At 47.3% G+C, this 17,492-nt stretch overlaps 1 protein-coding gene across 1 annotated transcript in view; it reads left to right on the top strand.

Annotated features, from left to right (window-relative positions):
- The window catches only part of BSX (brain specific homeobox), a 5,953-nt gene extending 1,855 nt beyond the window's left edge, over nucleotides 1-4,098 (top strand). The window contains exons 2-3 of the mRNA XM_069742447.1: nucleotides 2,955-3,145; nucleotides 3,856-4,098. Coding sequence (XP_069598548.1) covers nucleotides 2,955-3,145; nucleotides 3,856-4,098 — 434 coding nt within the window. The remainder of the gene's footprint in view (nucleotides 1-2,954; nucleotides 3,146-3,855) is intronic.
- Nucleotides 4,099-17,492: the final 13,394 nt, after the last annotated feature.

The following is a 17,492-nucleotide window of genomic DNA, read 5'->3' as shown; positions in this document are numbered from 1 at the left end:
GAACCCACTGAAAACCCCTGGAATGAAATCAGAGGATGATGGATATTCACAAGCCATCAGAGAAGAACTGCGGACATTATTGTACCAGGAGCGGCATAAGGTCACCCAGGAGCAGAGAGACTGGAGGAAAGCTGCCAAGACGCAGGAAAGCTGGGATTAACAATCATGGTTATTCCACAAAATATTGATTTCTGAACTCTTCCTGAGATAAACATTAATATTGCTGTTTCTAAATGATTATGAATTTTGTGGGTTTTTTTTTGCATTATTTGAGGTCTGAAAGCAATGGTTTTTTTTTGTTATTTTGACCATTTCTCATTTTCACAAAATAAATACAATATTTATTGCTTGGAACTTCGGAGACGTTGTCAGTAGTTTATAGAATAAAAGAACAATTCACATTTTACTCACAAATATAAAGAGAAAAATCAGACAAACTGAACATTTTGCAGTGGTCTATATTTTTTTTGCCAGAGCTGTATAACAAATATAGGGAGTAAGATACATAAAGCATAATAATAATAATAATAATAATAATAATAATAATAATAATAATCTTTATTTTTATATAGCACTAACATATTCCGTAGCACTTTACAGTTTGCACACATTATCACTGTCCCCGATGGGACAATCTAAATTCCCTATCAGTATGTCTTTGAATGAAGCAGAACTAAATCAGATAATGTAGTAAATGTCACCTGCAGTCCTATGTAACACCACAGATAACACAGTGATAACTCTCTGAGTACAGATAATGTACTAGATGTCACCTGCAGTCCTATGTAACACTACAGATAACAGTGATAATTCTCTGATTACAGATAATGTAGTAGATGTCACCTGCAGTCCTATGTAACACCACAGATAACACAGTGACAACTCTGCAAGTACAGCTAATGTAGTAGATGTCACCTGCAGTCCTATGTAACACCATAGCTCACACAGTGATAACACTCTGAGTACAGATAATGTAGTAGATGTCACATGCAGTCCTATGTAACACCACAGATAACACAGTGATAACTCTCTGAGTACAGATAATGTAGTAGATGTCACATGCAGTCCCATGTAACACCCCAGATAACACAGTGATAACTCTCTGATTACAGATAATGCAGTAGATGTCACATGCAGTCCCATGTAACACCACAGATAACACAGCCATAACTTAGTACAGATAATGTAGTAGATGTCACCTGCAGTCCTATGTAACACCAAAGATAACACAGTGATAACTCTCTGAGTACAGATAATGTAGTAGATGTCACCTGCAGTCCCATGTAACACCACAGATAACACAGCGATAACTCTGAGTACAGATAATGTAGTAGATGTAACCTGCAGTCCTATGTAACACCACAGATAACACAGTGATAACTTTCTGAGTACAGATAATGTAGAAGATGTCACCTGCAGTCCTATGTAACGCCACAGATAACAGTGATAACTCTCTGAGTACAGATAATGTAGTAGATGTCACCTCCAGTCCTATGTAACACCACAGATAACACAGTGATATCTCTCTGAGTACAGATAATGTAGATGTCACATGCAGTCCTATGTAACACCACAGATAACACAGTGATACCTCTCTGAGTGCAGATAATGACACAGTGATAACTGCAAGTACAGATAATGTAGTAGATGTAATCTGCAGTCCCATGTAACACCACAGATAACACGGTGACAACTCTGCAAGTACAGATAATGTAGTAGATGCCACCTGCAGTCCTATGTAACACCACAGATAACACAGTGATACCTCTCTGAGTGCAGATAATGTAGTGGATGTCACCTGCAGTCCTGTGTAACACCACAGATAACAGTGATAACTCTCTGAGTACAGATAATGTAGTAGATACCACCTGCAGTCCTATGTAACACCACCGATAGCACAGTGATCCACTGGGTTCATAGACCATGATATTATGGATTAACAGACTAGGATGTTCTTTGCCCATAGATCACTCTGTTCTGGGTCTATAGACTACAATGCTATATGTCCACATAGACTATTATGGTCTGGGGCCATAGAGCATGATGTAATGGGCCCATAGACCATAGTGTCCCTTGTTCATTATTTCCTGGCTCCATGGACCATGATGTCCTATGACCATGGACCATGATGTCCTCTGTCGATAGGCCATGATGTAATGGGCCCATAGACCATATTGTCCCTTGTTCATTATTTCCTGGCTCCATGGAACATGATGTCCTATGACCATGGACCATGATGTCCTCTGTCGATAGGCCATGATGTAATGGGCCCATAGACCATAGTGTCCCTTGTTCATTATTTCCTGGCTCCATGGACCATGATGTCCTATGACCATGGACCATGATGTCCTCTGTCGATAGGCCATGATGTAATGGGCCCATAGACCATATTGTCCCTTGTTCATTATTTCCTGGCTCCATGGAACATGATGTCCTATGACCATGGACCATGATGTCCTCTGTCGATAGGCCATGATGTAATGGGCCCATAGACAATAGTGTCCCTTGTTCATTATTTCCTGGCTCCATGGACCATGATGTCCTATGACCATGGACCATGATGTCCTCTGTCAATAGGCCATGACGTAATGGGCCCATAGACCATACTGTCCCTTGTTCATGATTTTCTAGGTCCATGGACCATGATGTCCTCTGTCAATAGACTATGATGTCATGGGTCCATAGATCATAGTGCCAGTGTCCATGATTTCCTAGGTCCATAGACCATGCTAACAGTGTGCATTGAAGCTCCAGGGCCATTTGTCAGTTTTGGTAGCGTTGCTTGTGGCAGAGGGGATTTGGGGACATCTCAGGGACCAGGTGCAGCTTTCACACTTGCACCCCTTATAATTATAGCCCTGGTCTCCTGGATTCTATGTCCATATATTGTATTTTTTCTGATTCTTTTCTCCCTGGCTGGCGCCATCCTGCTCACTTGTTGCTCTTGCCTCCAGGTTTGCCCATGCCAGCACTGTTCCCCCACCACACAGAGCTCCCCGGGAAGCATTGCAGAAGAAGGAAAGCCCGAACCGTCTTCTCGGACTCTCAGCTCTCTGGACTAGAGAAACGCTTCGAGCTGCAGCGCTACCTGTCCACGCCAGAGAGAGTGGAGCTGGCCACGGCCCTCAGCCTGTCCGAGACCCAGGTAACTGCAGAGGCCGCCCCCCAGGATGGTCCAGATAGTGAGGGCACTCTCATCCTGAGCAGTAGTGTTTGTAGGAACAAAACTCCAAGAGACGCCCAGTGTGAACACTGCTCACACCTACTTACTGCTCGGGACTTGTGTAATCAGTCTCCAGCCAGCATGTTATTACAAGGGTGGGACATGTGTGCATGGGCCCTAAAAGGGAACTCCTCCAGTGGGTCCCATCAATGGACCATTACTCCATCATCCTGCAGAACATTGTACCAACAAACTGTCCCACTGGTTTTTGGCCTTCCCAAACCAGACCAGGCCGCCTTCTTCTATTACTCCGTGGTCCAGTTCTGATCATGGTGGAGGACAGGGGTCAGGATGGACACTTTGGCCAGATTGAAGCTACATGGCGCTGTACATGGCAAGCTGCGCTGCTCTGCCAGACCTGGCACCTTTGTGTTTGTAGTATAGCCATATAGCCATTCCTCCAAGGAACACCCCACAAGATCAATCATATAGCAGGAACGCCCCCCAAGACCCAGAATACACCAAGAACGCCTCACAGATCTGCTGTATCCTGGGAACACCCCACCTAGTTGTCCATCACAATATGACTCTTGTCAGAGTCCCTGACATCTTTGCCCTTTCCCATTTTTCTTTCTTCCAACTCACTTGCAAACTTGTGACTCATATTAACCCTTTTATTTCTTTCCCTGCAGGTAAAAACCTGGTTCCAGAACCGGAGGATGAAACATAAAAAGCAGCTGAGAAAGAGTCAGGATGACAAGACCCCCTCAAGTGATGGCCACATGGACCCTGGCTCCAGTGACACAGAATTGGGGGACAATAGGGGGGACTCTGGGCCAGACAAGGACAGCCACCAGAACCTTTACCTGAGAGAGGAGGCGGATGATGAGGTGGACATTATTGAGGATGACATGTGCCCCCCACACCTATTATAACCCCTGCTTATGCTGGACACATTCACAACCACCACCAGGGGACCCCCATAGACATCTTCCTACTAGCTCTATGAACTGACATAGAGAGAATGGGGAGCCAGTGAGGAAAGAAGGGGCCTCTGCCTTCTAACTGATCAGTCATCCCTTGGGACCCCACAAGGGATTTGGGTGTCACCCCCAACACAATTCAGTATGGCGACTCAGAATCTAACTACAGGGTCATTGGCTGGAAACTATCACCCACCATACCATCGCTCGGACAAGTCTTTTTTTATCCCACAAATGATGCGCTGGACGACTACAACCATCATGCCCTGCACTTCTCATCGATACCCAACAGATGCTGGAAAAGTCTTCACCCCGATCATTGATTTAAGCTGAATTGTTCCTCTATGCACAAAATCTATTGGACTGGTCATTATTGTATTTAACCAGTCATTATTCATGGTGGACTGGTCTCCTGGAAATACTGGTCTGGTTCTCTGTATATTATAGACTGATCCTCTTTATTCTGGACTTTACATCCAAGGAAATATTATCAGCCCCAGGGTCAGCAGGAGTCATAACATTCCAGTAATAATCAATTAATAATCTATGAAAATGCTCTAAAGTAATGAAAATGTAAAAGAGACAACAAATAATAACCTTCAAGACCTCTTCAGTCTAACTTCTGCTCCCCCACTCATCCTTTCCTGCCCCCTTATGTGAAACCTATAGTACCCAGCTTGCATCTTGCTCCTGTCCCTTTCTGTGCACCCTATATTGCACCAACTTCCTTCATGCACCCATCTCCTTCTCTGTACCCCCAATGTACCCTCCAGTACTGAAGCTTCCCTCCTGACCTGTCACTTTCTGTGCCCCCTCCCCTGCCACATTTTTCTTCCTCCTGCTGTCACTTTCTGTGTCTCCCCAGTTTTCTTCCTGCTCCTGACACTTTTTGTGCTCTCTCCAGTGCCCAGCTCCTTCCTGATAATAGCACTTTGTGTACCCCTTTCCACAGTTCCAGTTCCCCTCCTGTTCCTGTCCCTTTATGTGCCTCCTCCACTACCCCAGATTCCCTCCTGCTCCAGTCCCTTTCTGTGCCACCTCCAGTGCCAGTTTCCTTCCTGTTCTTGTCCCTTTCTGTGCCTCCTCCACTACCTCAACTTCTCTCCTGCCCCTTTCTGTGCTCTCCACTGCCCCAGTTTCCCTCCTGCTCCTGTCCTTTTCTGTGCCCCCTCCAGTGTCCCAGTTTCCCTCCTGCTCCTGTCCTTTTCTGTGCCCCCACCAGTGTCCAGTTTCCCTCCTGCTCCTGTCCTTTTCTGTGCCCCCTCCAGTGTCCAGTTTCCCTCCTGCTCCTGTCCTTTTCTGTGCCCCCACCAGTGTCCAGTTTCCCTCCTGCTCCTGTCCTTTTCTGTGCCCCCTCCAGTGTCCAGTTTCCCTCCTGCTCCTGTCCTTTTCTGTGCCCCCTCTAGTGTCCAGTTTCCCTCCTGCTCATGTCCTTTTTTGTGACTACTCCACTACCCTAGCTTCTCTTCTGCCTCTTTTTTTGCACCCTCCACTACCTCAGCTTCCCTTTTGCTCCTGCCCCTTTCTTTGCCTAGTTCAGTGCCCCAGTTTCCCTCCTGCCACTTTTCTGCTCTCATTCAATCTCAGTCTTGCTCCCATACTATCCCATTCTCCCATTTTCTTATTTTCCTATCCCCATCATCAATATTGCTCCCCACTTGCCTCCTCTCTTGTCCTTCTCCTGCCTCCTCCATCCTCCTCACTTGTCCTTGCCCCCTCCAGCCTCCACTCTTGTCCTTCTCTTGCCCCATCCAGCCTCCCCTCTTGTTCTTCTCTTGCCCCATCCAGCCTCCTATCTTGTCCTTCTCTTGCCCCCTCCAGCCTCCCCTCTTGCCCCCTCCAGCCTCCACTCTTGTCCTTCTCTTGCCCCATCCAGCCTCCCCACTTGTCCTTCTCTTGCCCCGTCCAGCCTCCCCACTTGTCCTTCTCTTGCCCCCTCCAGCCTCCACTCTTGTCCTTCTCTTGCCCCATCCAGCCTCCCCACTTGTCCTTCTCTTGCCCCGTCCAGCCTCCCCTCTTGTCCTTCTCTTGCCCCCTTCAGCCTCCCCTCTTGTCCTTCTCTTGCCCCCTCCAGCCTCCTCTCTTGTCCTTCTATTGCCCCTCCAGCCTCCCCTCTTGCCCCCTCCAGCCTCCTCTCTTCTCCTTCTCTTGCCCCCTCCAGCCTTCCCACTTGTCCTTCTCTTGCTCCCTCCAGCCTCCCATCTTGTTCTTCTCTTGCCCCATCCAGCCTCCCCTCCTCTTGACTTTCTCTTGCCCCCTCCAGCCTCCTCTCTTGTCCTTTTCTTGCCCCTCCAGCCTCCCCTCTTGTCCTTCTCTTGTTCCATCCAGCCTCCTTTCTTGTCCTTCTCTTGCCCCCTTCAGCCTCCCCTCTTGTCCTTCTCTTTCCCCCTCCAGCCTCCTCTCTTGCCCTTCTCTTGCCCACTCCAGCCTCTTCTCTTGCCCACTCCAGCCTCCTCTCTTGTCCTTCTCTTCCCCCTCCAGCCTCCTCTCTTGCCCTTCTCTTGCCCACTCCAGCCTCTTCTCTTGCCCACTCCAGCCTCCTCTCTTGTCCTTCTCTTGCCCCCTCCAGCCTCCTCTCTTGCCCACTCCAGCCTCCTCTCTTGTCCTTCTCTTCCCCCTCCAGCCTCCTCTCTTGCCCTTCTCTTGCCCACTCCAGCCTCTTCTCTTGTCGTTCTCTTTCCCCCTCCAGTCTCCTCTCTTGTCCTTCTCTTGCCCCCTCCAGCCTCCTCTCTTGTCCTTTTCTTGCCTCCTCTCTCGTCCTTCTTTTGCCCCCCTCCAGCCTCCTCTCTTGCCTTCTTCAGCCTCCTCTCTTGTCCTTCTCTTGCCCCCTCCAGCCTCCTCTCTTGTCCTTCTCTTGCCCCCTCCAGCCTCCTCTCTTGCCTCCTCCAGCCTCCTTTCTTGTCCTTCTCTTGCCACCTCCAGCCTCCTCTCTTGCCCCCTCCAGCCTCCTCACTTGCCTCCTCCAGCCTCCTCTCTTGTCCTTCTCTTGCCCCTCCAGTCTCCTCTCTCGTCCTTCTCTTGCCCCCTCCAGAGGCCTCTCTTTCCCTTCTCTTGCCCCCTCCAGCCTCCTCTCTTGCCTCCTCCAGCCTCATCTCTTGTCCTTCTCTTGCCCCCTCCAGCCTCCCTTCTTGTCCTTCCCTTGCCCCCTCCAGCCTCTTCTCTTGTCCTTCTCTTGCCCCCTCCAGCCTCCCCTCTTGCCCTTCTCTTGCCCCCTCCAGCCTCTTCTCTTGTCCTTCTCTTGCCCCCTCCAGCCTCCCCTCTTGCCCTTCTCTTGCCCCCTCCAGCCTCTTCTCTTGCCCCCTCCAGCCTCCTCTCTTGCCTCCTTTAGCCTCCTCTCTTGTCCTTCTCTTGCCCCCTCCAGCCTCTTCTCTTGCCTCCTCCAGCCTCCTCTCTTGTCCTTCTCTTGCCCCCTCCAGCCTCTTCTCTTGTCCTTCTCTTGCCCCCTCCAGCCTCTTCTCTTGTCCTTCTCTTGCCCCCTCCAGCCTCCCCTCTTGCCCTTCTCTTGCCCCCTCCAGCCTCTTCTCTTGTCCTTCTCTTGCCCCCTCCAGCCTCCCCTCTTGCCCTTCTCTTGCCCCCTCCAGCCTCTTCTCTTGCCCCCTCCAGCCTCCTCTCTTGCCTCCTCCAGCCTCCTCTCTTGTCCTTCTCTTGCCCCCTCCAGCCTCTTCTCTTGCCTCCTCCAGCCTCCTCTCTTGTCCTTCTCTTGCCCCCTCCAGCCTCTTCTCTTGTCCTTCTCTTGCCCCCTCCAGCCTCTTCTCTTGTCCTTCTCTTGCCCCCCCCAGCCTCCTACTTTATCTCCTCGGCTTTTTATTGTTGCACAGTCACGGCTTCTGCCCTGTTCACATTCACACTGACTTTTTTTCTTTCCAGACTTGGTTCTAGTTCACGTTGTATTTGTAGAACTTTATTTGTTTTCTTTATTTGTTTTATGTTATTAGATTATTATATTTTATTTATTTACAGATTGGATTTTTTTTCATAAAAACATTACAGCCAAGAAGACCCCCGCACAATTCGGCATTGCGGCACGGGAGACCCCCTTATTGGACCAGAAAGTTGTTCTGGAATTAATTTATAACAGATTCCTATATAAAGATTAATATATAAAAAATGTAAAAAAGGAAATCATAATATTACATATAAAATTATTAATACTAATAATAATTCTCACTTCACGTGCTTATTTCTAATCACATTTTGATCATGATTTTATTTCTATTGTTATTATTATTATTTGTATTGTTATTATTATTATTATTTGTTTTGTATTACTTTCAGCATTTGACATTTAAGTTGAATTTAGAAGAAACGACTTTTGATCCTTTTCTCGTCCAATTCCCCGTTAATCTGATGATTGGGGCGGAATTGTCGCATGTGTGATGGACGGTGATGATGTCTATGGCCCCCACCCATGGAGACACTTGGAAGCTCTTGTGCTCCTTGCAGGGGATTATTGGGGGGGTCCTTCCTTACAAGCTGCAGCCCCCCCCACCTCACAGATAATGGTTTTCTGCTGTAATTAATTTTCTCTTCTTTCCCAGGGACTGATCCGAGAGACTCGGTTATTATAGTAACAGGATTATGATGTGTTGGGGGCTTCGGACCCCCCTCCCCGGTAGAATCCCGCATCTGACAGTGTTACACAGAATGTTACATTGTATCACTTCTCCCCGAATGTTCATTGTTTCTGTCCGGACAGAGGATTTATGGAGCCTTTTATTGAAATAAATCTATTTTGAATTGATGATTGTGAGAGGATTAATCTGCGATATTGATCGATCGATCGTGTATTCTGTCTGTACAATCCCTGATGTCTCAGCCTCATTATTCCCGCAGGATTTACATCCCAGCATTTCTCTGCTTCTCACAATGTCATTTCCATGTTTAATGGTTAAATCACAATCTCAGTTCTAGGATGAATCCAATAATGAAGCAGAAAAACTGCAGAATATCACAGAGGAAAACTCAGCGACGAGTGATCACCCGATAAAGGCAGAGTCCACCGATTCTAGCCACAAGGCTGGAGACATGGAGAGAGCAATAATATATAATAACCTGCAGCTACAGGGAAAGACCCCACTAGGAGAGGAGAGAAGAAAAACACTGCAAAATGCAAAGATGACGTCATAAAATAAAACTAGGCAGAATGCTGACGTCACAATTACTGCATCATATACAGAGCTGATCTCATAAAATATAGCTACAATGCTCAGGACAATATATATATATATATATAATTGCAACTTTAATTATACGAAATAACATAGGACTATAAGAGACTAGAGAGAAAGCATGAACAGAAGAAAATGGTATTATTATTATTATTATTTATTTACATAGCACCATTGATTCCATGGTGCTTTACATGACGAGGGATTACATACAAGTTACAAATATCACATACAGTAAACAAACTAACAATGACGGACTGATGCAGAGGGGCGAGGACCCTGCCCTTGCGGGCTTACATTCTACAGGATTATGGGGAAGGAGACAGTAGGTTGAGGGTTGCAGGAGCTCCGGTGTTGGTGAGGCGGTAGCTCCGGTGATGGTGAGGCGGTAGCTCCGGTGGTGGTGAGGCGGTAGCTCCGGTGGTGGTGAGGCGGTAGCTCCGGTGGTGGTGAGGCGGTAGCTCCCGGTGATGGTGAGGCGGTAGCTCCGGTGTTGGTGAGGCGGTAGCTTCGGTAGTGATGAGGCGGTAGCTCCGGTGTTGGTGAGGCGGTAGCTTCGGTAGTGATGAGGCGGTAGCTCCGGTGTTGGTGAGGTGGTAGCTCCGGTGTTGGTGAGGCGGTAGCTCCGGTGATGGTGAGGCGGTAGCTCCGGTGTTGGTGAGGCGGTAGCTCCGGTGATGGTGAGGTGGTAGCTCCGGTGTTGGTGAGGCGGTAGCTCCGGTGATGGTGAGGCGGTAGCTCCGGTGTTGGTGAGGCGGTAGCTCCGGTGATGGTGAGGCGGTAGCTCCGGTGTTGGTGAGGCGGTAGCTCCGGTGTTGGTGAGGCGGTAGCTCCGGTGATGGTGAGGCGGTAGCTCCGGTGTTGGTGAGGCGGTAGCTCCGGTGTTGGTGAGGCGGTAGCTCCGGTGATGGTGAGGCGGTAGCTCCGGTGTTGGTGAGGCGGTAGCTACGGTGTTGGTGAGGCGGTAGCTCCGGTGTTGGTGAGGCGGTAGCTCCGGTGTTGGTGAGGCGGTAGCTCCGGTGTTGGTGAGGCGGTAGCTTCGGTAGTGATGAGGCGGTAGCTTCGGTAGTGTATACAATTACTGCACTAAATACAAAGCTGAACTCATAAAGGAAAAATACAAACAATAAAATACCGAGGATCACATACAAGAACTGAATAAAATGCAATACTGACTCAATAAAAATAACTACATTATATACAATACTGACACTTTACACAGTAACTTTACATACAGTAATAGCATAAGCAGAATCTGTGGAATATATATGCAATTCCTGTACAAAATACAATTCTGATATCATATGTAATAATTACTTAATATCAATATACAATATTAACACTATAAATAATAAAAGCAATACAATATAGTATTAATATACAGCGCTGGCTGATATTACAGATATATACACAGATGTATATGGCGCTGGCTGATATTACAGATATATATATTATTATTTATTTATATAGCACCATTAATTCCATGGTGCTGTACATGTGAAAAGGAGTTACATACAGGGTTATAGATATCGTTATCAGTAAACAAATTTACAATGACAGACTGGTACAGAGGGGAGAGGACCCTGTCCTTGCGGACTTACATTCTTTGGGATAATGGGGAAGAGACAGGAGATCGGTCTGCTGCAGCTCGGGTGGTTGGTGAGATTGCAGCTCGGGTGGTTGGTGAGGCGGCAGCTCAGGTGGTTGGTGACGGGTGGCGGCAGCTCAGTTGGTTGGTGAGATTGCAGCTCGGGTGGTTGGTGAGGCGGCAGCTCAGGTGGTTGGTGACGGGTGGCGGCAGCTCAGGTGGTTGGTGAGATTGCAGCTCGGGTGGTTGGTGAGGCGGTAGCTCGGGCGGTGGTGAGGCAGCAGCTCGGCTGGTTGGTGAGGCGGCAGAATGGTTATTGCAGGCTGTAGGCTTTCCTGAAGAGATGGGTTTTGAGGTTCCATCTGATGGATCCGAGGGTGGTGGATAGTCGGACGTGTTGAGGCGTGGAATTCCAGAGGATGGGGGAAATTCGGGAGAAATCTTGGAGGCGGTTGTGTGAGGAACAAATAAGTGTGGAGGAGAGTCTTGGGAGGACCGGAGATTACGTGAGGGAAGATAGAGGGAGAGATATAGGGAGGGGACAGGTTGTGGATGGCTTTGTAGGTCAATGTTAGTAGTTTTGAACTGAATTCCTTGGGGAATTAGGAGCCAGTGGAGGGATTTGCAGAGGGGAGAAGTAGGGGAGTAGCGAGGATAGAGGTGGATTAGCCGAGCAGCAGAGTTGAGGACAGAATGGAGCGGTGCAAGAGAGGTAGCGGGGAGGGTGTTGCAGTAATCGAGGCGGGAGATGATGAGGGCATGCACAAGAGTTTTAGTAGATTGAGGGCTGAGGAAGGAACGGATTCTGGCAATATTTTTGAGTTGGAGGCGCGAGCAGAGTCAAGAGTTACCCAGAGGCAGTGGATTTCAGGTGCAGGAGAGAACATGATGCCGTTTACCATAATAGATAGATCAGGTAGGGGGGATACGTGAGGTGGGGGAAAGATGATGAGTTTGGTTTTATCTACATTGAGTTTGAGGAAGTGAGAGGTGAAGAAGGAGGATATAGCTGACAGACACTCCGGGATTCTGGACAGCAGAGAGGTGACATCTGGGCCAGAGAGGTAGATCTGAGTGTCGTCCGCATACAGGTGGTACTGGAATCCATGGGACTTTATGAGTTATCCTAGGCCAAGGGTATAGATGGAAAAAAGTAGGGGCCCTAGGACAGAGCCTTGAGGGACACCAACAGCGAGAGGGCGGGATGAGGAGGTAGTGTGGGAGTGGGAAAGGCTAAATGTGCGGTCGGAAATGAATGAGGAGATCCAGGACAGGGCAAGGTCTTTGATGCCAAGGGAAGAAAGAATCTGTAGCAGTAGGCAGTGGTCGACTGTGTCAAAAGCAGAGGACAGGTCGAGAAGGAGAACTATACACAGATGTATATGGCCCTGGCTGATATCACAGATATATACACAGATGTATACGGCGCCAGATGATATCACAGCTATATACACAGATGTATACGGTGCTGGATGATATTACAGATGTATACACAGATGTATACGGCCCTGGCTGATATCACAGATATATACACAGATGTATACGGTGCTGGATGATATTACAGATATATACACAGATGTATACGGCGCTGGCTGATATTACAGATATATACACAAATGTATACGGCGCTGGCCGATATTACAGATATATACACAGATGTATACGGTGCTGGATGATATTACAGATATATACACAGATGTATATGGCGCTGGCCGATATTACAGATATATACACAGATGTATACGGCGCTGGATGATATTACAGATATTTACACAGATGTATACGGTGCTGGATGATATTACAGATATATACACAGATGTATATGGCGCTGGCCGATATTACAGATATATACACAGATGTATACGGCGCTGGATGATATTACAGATATTTACACAGATGTATACGGTGCTGGATGATATTACAGATATATACACAGATATATACGGCGCTGGCCGATATTACAGATATATACACAGATATATACGGCGCTGGCCGATATTACAGATATATACACAGATGTATACGGTGCTGGATGATATTACAGATATATACACAGATATATACGGCGCTGGCCGATATTATAGATATATACACAGATATATACGGCGCTGGCCGATATTACAGATATTTACACAGATGTATACGGTGCTGGATGATATTACAGATATATACGGCGCTGGCCGATATTACAGATATATACACAGATGTATACGGCGCTGGCCGATATTACAGATATATACACAGATGTATACGGCGCTGGATGATATTACAGATATTTACACAGATATATACGGCGCTGGCCGATATTATAGATATATACACAGATATATACGGCGCTGGCCGATATTACAGATATATACACAGATATATATGGCGCTGGCCGATATTACAGATATATACACAGATGTATACGGTGCTGGATGATATTACAGATATATACACAGATATATACGGCGCTGGCCGATATTATAGATATATACAGGGCCGGCTCCAGGTTTTTGAGGGCCCCGGGCGAAAGTCTCAGTGGGCCCCCCCTTTAACACATACCCCGATTCATGATCGCATATAAACACAGCCATGTAGTATATAACACTGCCCACGTAGCATATAGCAGCCCATGTAGTATATAGCAGCGCAGCCCACATAGTATATAGCAGCGCCACTCACTCATGCACTGGTAGGACTAGGAGCTCCTCCTGAACCTGCCTCATAACTTCAGCAGCACAGCAGCCAGCCAGGGGCGGAGATCAGAGCAGAGAACGTGCTCTCTCCCCCCACAAACAATGTCACACTGGCTGCCATCTCTTAACCCCTATGTGTGCCTGCCTGGCTGCACTCACTGAGTGATAAGATGCTTGTGTCAGAGCTGGCACATAGGGGTTAAGAGAACGCAGCCAGCAGTGACTTTGTAGGCGGAGAGAGCAGGTTATCTCCTGCTCTGCTCTCCCAGCTGTATCTATCACAGCATGAGTGGGCCCCCCTCTCTCCCCAGGGCCCCGGCATTTGCCCCCTGTGCCGGGTGCTGACGCCGGCCCTGGATATATACACAGATATATACGGCGCTGGCCGATATTACAGATATATACACAGATGTATACGGTGCTGGATGATATTACAGATATATACACAGATGTATACGGCGCTGGCCGATATTACAGATATATACACAGATGTATACGGCGCTGGATGATATTACAGATATATACACAGATATATACGGCGCTGGCCGATATTACAGATATATACACAGATGTATACGGCGCTGGATGATATTACAGATATATACACAGATGTATACGGCGCTGGCCGATATTACAGATATATACACAGATATATACGGTGCTGGATGATATTACAGATATATACACAGATGTATACGGCGCTGGCCGATATTACAGATATATACGGTGCTGGATGATATTACAGATATATACGGTGCTGGATGATATTACAGATATATACACAGATGTATACGGCGCTGGCCGATATTACAGATATATACGGTGCTGGATGATATTACAGATATATACACAGATGTATACGGCGCTGGCCGATATTACAGATATATACGGTGCTGGATGATATTAGAGATATATACACAGATGTATACGGCGCTGGCCGATATTACAGATATATACGGTGCTGGATGATATTACAGATATATACACAGATGTATACGGCCTTGGCTGATATTACAGATATATACACAGATGTATACAGCGCTGGAAGATATTACAGATATATACACAGATTGTCACGATTCACACCGTGACCGTCACCCCTACGTCACGGATCGGGGTGACTTTAGGCCAACAGACGGCTATCACACGTGCAGGGGGGCTTATCTTAGTTATCCCTCCACTGCTAACAATGTGATGAAAACAAACCCAAGGCTATTGGCCTATCAGTTTACAGCAGGGGCTTATTTTCATAATTCCCACTGCTCTACAATATACCATGAACTGCAGGGATTTATGTATATCCCGCTTTACAGTTCTGCTTGGAAACTTGCAGCTTTCAGTCGCCCCCTTACTCTCAGGTCAGATTAGGTACTGCACCTAGGGTAATTAGTCGCCAGAAAGGCTGCCTGCTTTGTACTGGCTATTGGGCACGCTGCGGCGAGGCAATATAACTACTCCCACTCAGGCAGGAACAATAATTAACGCCGCCGTCGTTACAACGACTCCCAAAGGCACAGAACAAGGTATGCTGCCACCAGCTTCGATTAAACGGGTCCGAAACTAACCCAAAACAGTAGCGTAATTCCCTTCAGAAGACTTAGGGTATGTTTTAGAGCAGGAGGATGAAACTAGTATTTTAGATATTTTACTCCGTAAAAGATAAGGCAGTGTTTATAAAAAATATTACAAGGATGTTACAAAAGAGACAATTGAAAATATGGACAAGTAATTATAAAATAACAGGGGTGTCACGCCATAAGCGGCGATAAAGGGGCAGGATGGCGTACTGGGACCCACACCTGTCCCTACCACTATAATGGGGCCCTAGCTTTCCCTTATTTCAGGGGTACCTATGATGGTTAGGAGATCTGAGCCGCCAGCGTATCCCTGTCTCCTGTGCAGGCCCTATTAGTGGCCCCCTCTTCCCCGCAAAGGAGGTGGACTGCACCAGTGTAATAATACAACAAATAACAGAGTATACAGACAAGGTAACTAAAAGTCTCAAACTCACCAAATGCTCACACAACCACAGAGGGTACACATAGAAGGGAAGAGAAGGAGAAAACTAGGAAGGAAAACAGGTTTTGCCATACGAAAACCTGTGGAGGATAAGAAATAACCTAGAAACGGAATCTCTTTGACCGCGAACATGCATTTTTCAAGTTTGGCAAACAGTTTATTGTCCCTGAGTACCTGAAGGACCTGCCGTACTTGATCCTGATGAGACTCGAGGTCAGGGGAATAAATTAAGATGTCATCGAGATATACCACCACAAACCTACCTATTAAGTGACTAAGCATATCATTGACAAAGTGTTGAAACACAGCAGGAGCATTACTTAACCCAAAAGGCATAACCAAGTTCTCGTAATGTCCCTCTGGAGTATTAAACGCCGTCTTCCATTCATCCCCCTCCTTCGTCCGAATGAGATTATATGCCCCCCTGAGGTCTAATTTGGAGAACCATTTAGCCCCCACAATTTGGTTAAAGAGGTCCGGAATAAGAGGGAGCGGAAAAGAATCCCGGACCGTAATCTGATTTAATTCATGGAAGTCTAAGTATGGGCGTAAACCCCCGTCCTTCTTAACAAAAAAGAACCCGGCAGCAATGGGTGATGACGAGGGTCTGATATTACTCTTGTCCAGACTTTCCGTGATATAGTCCTTTATGGCCTGTCTCTCTGGGGCAGAGATGTTGTATAGCCTACTCATGGCAGTTTAGCACCAGGAACGAGACGTATGGCGCAATCATAAGGACGGTGTGGAGGTAGCTCTCAACTTCCGTCCTCAGAGTATACATCCTCAAAATCTAAGATGAACTCTGGCAATACCTGAGAATTCAATCCGGCCAGCTGAGTACCCAGGCAATGTTCCTGACAAAACTCACTCCATCTAGTAATCTCCCGAGTCTGCCAGTCTAACACCAGGTTGTGTAACGTGAGCCATGGTAAACCGATAACTACAAGCGACGGCAAACCCCCGAACACATAACAATCTAATGACTCAGAGTGCAACACCCCTACTTGTAGGCTCACCCCACGGACGATCTGAGTGAAAGTCCCCTGGCTCAAAGGTGCAGAATCAATGGCAATTATAGGTAAGGGTCTAGACAACTCTTGAATCTTAAGCCCATGTGCCTGAACAAACCCAGCATCAATTAAATTAAACCCTGCCCCAGAGTCCAGAAAGGCAGAGATATTGAACCTATTTTCACCTAGACGAATCTCGGCTGGTAGGAAAAATTGAGGTTTACCTAAGGAGGAAATTAGTACACCCGAGTTGCCAACCTCCCCGCAACCCAGGATCAATAGTTTTTCGGCGGTTGTCTTCTAGAAGGACACACATTCACATAATGACCCCTTCTGCCACAAAAAAAAACATGCACCTTCCTTACGCCATACTACTGTAGCCCCCTTAGAACGAGAAGTGCCACCCAACTGCATAGGTTCTCCTAGAGACTCAGAATCTAGTGAGTCCAAATCTGAATTACCCTTGAATAGCGGCGATTCATTAAGTCTCTGGCGCAGGCAGCGGTCCACACGGATTGCAAGAGACATAGCTGCCTCCAGTGTGGTTGGTGTCTCCTGTAGGGCGAAGGCATCCTTTATCTTATCAGGTAGGCCCTGATAAAATTGACTACGGAGTGCAGGGTCATTCCACATTGTGTCAGTAGCCCATCTCCGAAATTCAGAGCAGTACTCCTCTATTGGCCGGTCTCCCTGTGTAAGATGGCGTATTGTGGACTCAGCGAGGGAGACGCGGTCAGGATCATCATACACCTGACCTAAGGCTCGAGAAAACTCCTCCACAGTCTATAACGGCAAAGCGTCAGCGAGAAGTGAAAACGCCCAGGCCTGAGGGTCACCTTGTAGGAGCGATACTATAATTCCAACCCCCTGTTCCTCTGAA

Source organism: Ranitomeya imitator, chromosome 10, assembly GCF_032444005.1.
Source record: "Ranitomeya imitator isolate aRanImi1 chromosome 10, aRanImi1.pri, whole genome shotgun sequence".
Lineage (NCBI taxonomy): Eukaryota > Metazoa > Chordata > Amphibia > Anura > Dendrobatidae > Ranitomeya > Ranitomeya imitator.
Note: the sequence above shows the minus strand (reverse complement) of the source record. Positions and strands in the feature narration are given on the sequence as shown.